Source organism: Sinocyclocheilus anshuiensis, unplaced genomic scaffold, assembly GCF_001515605.1.
Source record: "Sinocyclocheilus anshuiensis isolate Anshui unplaced genomic scaffold, SAMN03320099.WGS_v1.1 scaffold1455, whole genome shotgun sequence".
NCBI classification, from domain to species: domain Eukaryota; kingdom Metazoa; phylum Chordata; class Actinopteri; order Cypriniformes; family Cyprinidae; genus Sinocyclocheilus; species Sinocyclocheilus anshuiensis.
In genome coordinates, this window is record NW_015541012.1 from 703,191 (window position 1) to 709,969 (window position 6,779).

Genomic DNA, 6,779 nt, shown 5'->3' on the forward strand with positions numbered 1-6,779 from the left:
TGTGTGTGTGTGTGTGTGTGTGTGTGTATTTGTATGTGTATGTTAGACCAGTTTAAGTGTTTATGTAGTATGTTAGACTAGTTTAAGTGTTTATGTAGTTAATAAAGTCTTACTTGTATCACACTTGACGTTGTTCATTGTTTGCTCATAACTGGAGTCACTTAATCATGCAGATTTATGCTACAAGCTCTGTGTAGAATTGTACAGTAAGAAAGTTATTTCCCTTAACCAGGAAATTAACGTTCTTAGAATTGACAGACAGTTGACCCTGAGAGGTCAAGTAAATATCTACAGCGGATCTAAATATTTATAATTAATTATAACTAGTTATGATTAATTATTCATATTTCCCCATGAGCTGATTCGCTACAAAGTAGAGAGTAAAGTTATGGTAAAATGCAATGAATGATATCAGACGGTACTGAGGTACTTGAGTATTAGTTTAACACCATGCTTGTTGCATTCCTTCACTCCACACCAGGTATCACCTACTGCCATCTTTAGTCATTGTCAGGCCTGTACAGGTACTTCATCACAAGATTGTCCACTTTCTTCTTCCTCTTCTTCTCCTCTTTCTTGGACAGTGGAGGAGGTCCTTCAGAGGGGCCTTCAGGCTCCAGCTCTCCCTCAGAGCCTGAGGCCTGCCTGCCAGGGGCTTTCTTGATACTGCTGGAGCTTCTGTAAGAAATAGTGGATGCTCCTGAACTGGAGTCCGACTCTGTGCTAGACTCAGATGCCGAGGATGAGGAAGAAGACGAAGACTCTTTCTTGGACTTCTTCTTGGACTTCTTGCTCTTCTTCTTGGAGCTCTTCTTCTTGCGGTCATCATCAGAGCTGTCTGATTCCGAGCTGTGGCTTCTCTTCTTCTTCTTGCTCTTGCCCTTCTTGCTGCGGCTGCTGCGTGTGCTAAGGCTACTGCTGGAACGCATAAAGTTCACGGCTGAAGCAGAACGGCGCAAGCTGGAGGAGCGGCCACTGTCTCTGCCAGTCCTGGAACTGCTGGCACTCTTCCGGTCATGCTCCTCCTCACACGGTTTATCTTTCTCCGCTTCAGATTCTTCCAAGCTGGTGCGCTTGAACTTGATAGGTTTGAAGCTTAACACTTCATTAATGGCGGCCTCCAGGTCAGGGTCCAGGTAGTTGCGGTGACTGACCGGCTTGACGTCCGAGACGTCAGGCGGGCTGGAGTCAGTAGTCCGGGCTTGTGGAGGCATGGAGAAGCTTCGGCCGGAGGTTGAGTGAGGGCTGTAAGCGCTGGAGCGAGCCTCGCTGAATGCTATGCTTTGGGCATCATCATCCATGTCAAATTCACTGAGGCGACAGCTGCGAGACAGCGACATGCGGGAGTCGGCGCGGCTCACACTGCCTGGGCTGCGGTGGCTCAGGCTGGGGCTGATGGCTGAACCGTATTCACTCTGGCGGTCGTCAAGACGAGGCATGCTCCGACGCCGGCTTACTGAACTCATGCGACTCACGCTGGAAATAGCATCGTCATCTAGGTCCATCGCAGTACGGTGGGTGGAAACCCGGCTCGGGGCTACAGAGGACACAACGGACTCCTTATCGAACTCCGACCAGTGGCTGTCCATACCCTTCCTTGCCCGACTGGCCGCTTCCGAGTAGGCCTGATAGATGACAGAACCCCGATCATCAAGATCATCTCCTGCCTTCCTCCAGGAGTTGACAGAATAGGAGTCATCCTCAGCTTCCTGCTTGACTTTGTACTTGCGGAAGGTTGAGAGGTCCTGGGAATCAGATTGTTCTTTGAGGGTGTTGAGGAGTGAACTCTCGTCTCCCTTACCTCCAATGGAGTCCTTCATGTTGGAGCGTTTCCTGTAGCTGAGGGAACTCATGACAGACACAGGCCTGCTGGATTCTAACTCTTTACCTTTGCCACTGTCTTTCCATTCTTTACCCTCTTCCCACTCTTTTCCCTCCTTTCCGTCAACATTTACAGCAAATCTAGATGAAGGAGGGGCAGAGAGGGTGTGCACAGAGTAGAAAGACAAACAGAGAGAGGAAGGAGAGGATAGACATGGAAATATGAGAATGAGAAAATACATGAATAAAAACTTAAAAGATGACTGACACCCAAAGAGAGAAATAACAGTAGAGGTTTATCCAAGCAGACAGGGCAGAATATAAATGAAAGTTTGATGTGACAGCATGGAATAGAAGGCACTTAAGGAAGACTTGAGCTTCTGTGATTCAAAATCAATAGTTAATCCATAAACTCAGGTTATCTACATATAAATATGGACATAAAGATCCTTTTAGGCAGAAATCTTACAGGTAATTGCATAAAAACGGGTACTGACAAAGACTCTAACTTCTTTACGGGATGATTTATGCTAGCAAATGTTAATAAAAAAATTTACAGACTGTAATCTGGAGCCAACTTCCCATAAGACTGCACCTCACAGATATGATTAAAATGATCAAAATGATTGCCTCAAAAGTTCTCAAGGTTTTAAAAAGGTGCAAGAACCTCAAGAGTCAAACTTAAATCTTCTGGTAAAAAGAAAAAACAGGAAAAATCGAAAGTGTCCGCCGGTGGGAAGACCTATTCATCTTCAGCAGAAAGGCACAGGTAGGCATGCCAACTGGCCAATGGGCATATCCATTAATCTGCCTGTGAAGCCGTTCCCTTTTATACAAGCCTCTGTTGTCAAACTGCTGACAATGGGGAGAATAAGCTAGACAATACCAACAGAAAAATCCCTTAGCGCTTGCTAATTAGCTTTTCCAAACACCTTTTTCTTGCTTGCTGCATTGAGTTCGGGTTAAACCATTCTGTGGGGTAACGGGGGAAATTACGTTGCAGGACTGACCTTGAGCTCTTCAGACTACCATCATCTGACATGTTCTTGGCAGAGCCCTTGTTTTTGGACAGCCATGACTTCACCCCGTCAACACGGTCCTCCACCTCAGAGTCGGTATCAGAGGCTCCCTCGCTGTGCAGGAGGAAAAGAGGGAATGTCAGCAAAATGAACAAGCAGAATCTGTACATAAATACTGTTAGTAGGAGGAACACAGGGATTTATGGTGGAGGCACAACAGTATGGATACATGCGCCCGATCTCTAGAAACCTGGAAAAGGCCTCTGTGTTAGTAAGTCAGACTCATTGTCCAACAACAGTATCCTGCAGCTTGCTGGCTTTGTTTAATGTGTGAAGCATCCAAAAAGGGTGAGGTCAGTACAACTCCAAGCCAAACCAGAAGAAAGGACAGCATTGAAAAGAGAAAAACCATTCAGACTGTAGCTTAGCAGACAATAGCTCTGCTCCAAAATCTAGCTGGCTGCCGGCGAAGGCAGCATTTTAAAGGCCGGGACACACCAATGGCGAGCGACGGCTGGGCTAGTTTGTTTGGTGTGTTCCACTCGTCGGCTCTCGTCGGGCTCATGTCGGCGGCAGTTTGCCCGATTCAACATGTTGAATCGGCGTCTGGGACGTCGGCACGAGTGAGAGCTCTGTTTGGATGTTCAGTTTAGCGAACGAGTCAGTGCCCGAGAATTAAAGTGAAAGTGATGAAAACAAGTACGTAAATGAAGGCGGTACAGACAGAAGGCTGTTTAAATGTTACGTGATCTTTCCCAATCATTCTAATGCGCGAATGTTTTCATAACAACATGAGCCACTTAAAATTATTAAAGTTATCAACGTTACTGATATTCAAAATGGTAAGCAAGTGCTGCTTTGTTTATGTTTCGTATATCTGCGTTTATCTTGTATATCTTTGTTTTGGTTTCTCCTTTTGAATGATGAACATATACTATTGATAACTGCTGATATAGACAGTTAATTCCTCTCACGCATGCGCAGAATGCACGTGCTAGTTTGCCGTCCGCTGTAGTCTGTGCGGTGTGTTCGAGCGCAGCTTTTTGGTCCGACGCTGCCGACGTGAGGCGACAACACCATCGGCTTTTGTCGCCACTAGTTCTTTGAAGTCGGCTTGGTGTGTCCCAGCCTTCAAGTCAAGTTCAAGTTCAAGTTGAGCTTTATTGTCATTCTGCTGCATGTGGGGACATACAGTGGAACGAAAGCACACAGCCTTGTGGGGCACCTGTGCTCAGTGTGGTAGTGCTCGAGGTGTTGTGGCCGACACGGACTGACTGAGGTCTTCCAGATAGAAAGTCCAGGATCCAATTACAGAGGGAATTGCTAAGGCCCAGCAGGTTTAGTTTATTGATGAGCTGTTGTGGGATTATTGTGTTGAATGCTGAGCTGAAGTCGATGAACAGCATTCTAACATAGGAGTCTTTATTTTCTAGGTGGGTAAGAGCCAGGTGGAGGGTGGAGGAAATTGCATCGTCTGTAGAGCGGTTTGGACGGTATGCAAACTGGAGCGGATCGAGTGTGTTGGGGAGGCTGGTTTTGATGTTGTGCATGACTAACTTCTCAAAGCACTTCATCATGATTGGAGTCAGTGCTATGGGACGGTAGTCGTTTAGACAGGACACAGGTGATTTCTTTGGTACCGGTATGATTGTTGTGGATTTGAGACATGTGGGGACGACTGCCTGGCTCAGCGAGGTGTTGAAGATATCTGTTAGGACATCTGTCAGCTGTGCAGCACAGTCTCTCAATACACGGCCAGGTATGTCGTCAGGACCCGCAGCCTTGCGTGGGTTAATCCTAGATAGGGTCTTCCTAACGTCAGCTGGGGACAGACAGAGCGCCTGGTCGTTGGGAGGTATGGGCAGTTTTTGTGCAGGTGTGTCATTCTGCACAAAATCTTGACAGGTGTGTCATTCTGCAAAAAAGACTTAAGGGATCATTAACATGCTCCTGATTTGAGGTGTACCTATTTAGGCAGTGGGCAGCTAACTAGCCACTGAAACAGCTGAAAAGCTGAATTTATTATAAAAATACTGTGATGTATAGTTGAAGTGTATAATTGTAAAGCACTTTGGTCAACTCTAAGTTGTTTTAAACCGCGCTCTAGAAATAAATTTGATATTGACATTGAATAAAAACTGAATTAGGAATTACAGGTAGTGCAAAGCTTGTGAAAGATCCTCCTTTACAAAAAGAAGGCCTTCAGGCTAATTAGCCTTGGACTACCATGTTAAAGGATGGTATGAAGGAACGGGCCATTTTGGGACTGCAATTAACTTGACTCACCATGCTAGCAATACCATGCATCTCTGGATACAAATGGGTTTTGTGTGGAAGTGTTGCCCTGTCAATAAGAACGATTAAACACAGGCTGAATGTCCCTGGGAGCAGATGCATTAACACCTTGCACGGAAAGCAGCGCTGTGAATCCCAGTCCTGTTTGCTCATTTCTCTGGACCAGATAAAACCATTGGATTTATGTTTGGCTGGATTTGCAAGTCAATGCTTCCCTGCCTCTTTAGATTAGTCTTATCCTTCACTTATCGCATAGCACACCGTATTGAATAACTATGAATCGCCCTTCAAGGACCTAGAGTGCTAAAACGTCTCCATATATGCACAAACAGGAGACCTTTAAAGAAGATATTGTGATGGCAAATTACATACTGGGCCTTTTTTTTCACAATTTTGCTTCTATTAAAATGTTAATAATCATTGTTATTGTCCTCCAGCACCGTAGGAGTCAAATATCTCCCAATGAAATTATACTACATACAGTAGCTCATTATCGGAGGCGTAGGGAGAAGGTTAACTCTGAAGCAGCAGCTGCTTTTCTCTGACATTAGGGTTCCAGTCTGCTTAGCTCTCCATTTGTGGTATTATGCATATGAGAATATTATATATGCATGGACCCACGAGATAGCACAGATGTCACTAAACACTAACTGTACGCTCACAGTCAGGGTGCTGGAGAGGGTCTAAATGAGAAGATCTGATACACTCAAGCGAATACACTCAGGACAAAAGAATTTGTTGTCAAATGAGCGCTCCGCCGATACGGGCAGGCAACTTACGAGTGCCAGAGTGTGTATTTCTTCAAGAGCCCTTTTGGCTCTTGTGTAAGCCCTAGTGCCCTGAAGGTAAACTGAGTTGAGAACGTTGTGTGAATAAGCCTTGAGCTCTGCTAGCCGGCCCATCGCTAAACAGTGGGACAGCAGGGTCTTTGTAATGAAGCGCTAATGCAAAATGTCACACACAATTTATGTCCTTGACCATATACCATTAGTTAAGCTGCACCTAAGCCCAGGGGAACAAACAAACAACACAGTGAGAGAGGAGAGACATTAATTGTCTGTGACAACGTGCCTCCATTGATTGTACATCTCTGTTACAAGCTATTACATTTATCATTACCACCTACAGAATTCTCTCAACCCCTCTATTTTCCTTCCCAGTCTCTATCTCTCTACTCCATTTTCTCTCTCTATCCCCACTCGCTCTTCAGCCCTGACCCTTAAACGGGGAGAATTTGGACTTTTATATTCTGCAACAGTTTGTTGGCTTGTCTCTTGACTATTTCTTTACCAATTGTATATGAACTTAAAACATGTCAAACATCTGTCTAGAATCGGTCTAAAAATGAAATAACTGAGGGGAAAAACGGAATAGTTCCTAAAATTGAATGAATGTTATGGTTATTATTTATTCTCATGTCATTTCAAACCAACATGACTATCTTCTGTGAAATTCAAATAGTTACATTTTTCAATACAATGAAAATGAATAGGAACTGGGGCCATTAAGCTGAAAAATGACAAAAAAAAAGAACAATAAAATTGTCATTAAAGTTACAAAAATACAACTTGGGTACAATATTCAACATTCTAAATCTTTTGAAATCATGATAGTTTTGTTTGATGAATAGACAGCATAGGCTAC

General features: G+C 44.4%; 1 protein-coding gene across 1 annotated transcript in view; it reads right to left on the reverse strand.

Annotated features, from left to right (window-relative positions):
* Positions 1-6,779, reverse strand: part of LOC107690467 (unconventional myosin-XVIIIa-like) — a 107,747-nt gene that overhangs the window by 2,399 nt on the left and 98,569 nt on the right. The window contains exons 40-41 of the mRNA XM_016488821.1: positions 2,832-2,954; positions 1,889-1,962 (exon numbers count right to left, since the gene is read on the reverse strand). Of these exons, the coding sequence (XP_016344307.1) occupies positions 1,889-1,962; positions 2,832-2,954 (197 nt within the window). The remainder of the gene's footprint in view (positions 1-1,888; positions 1,963-2,831; positions 2,955-6,779) is intronic.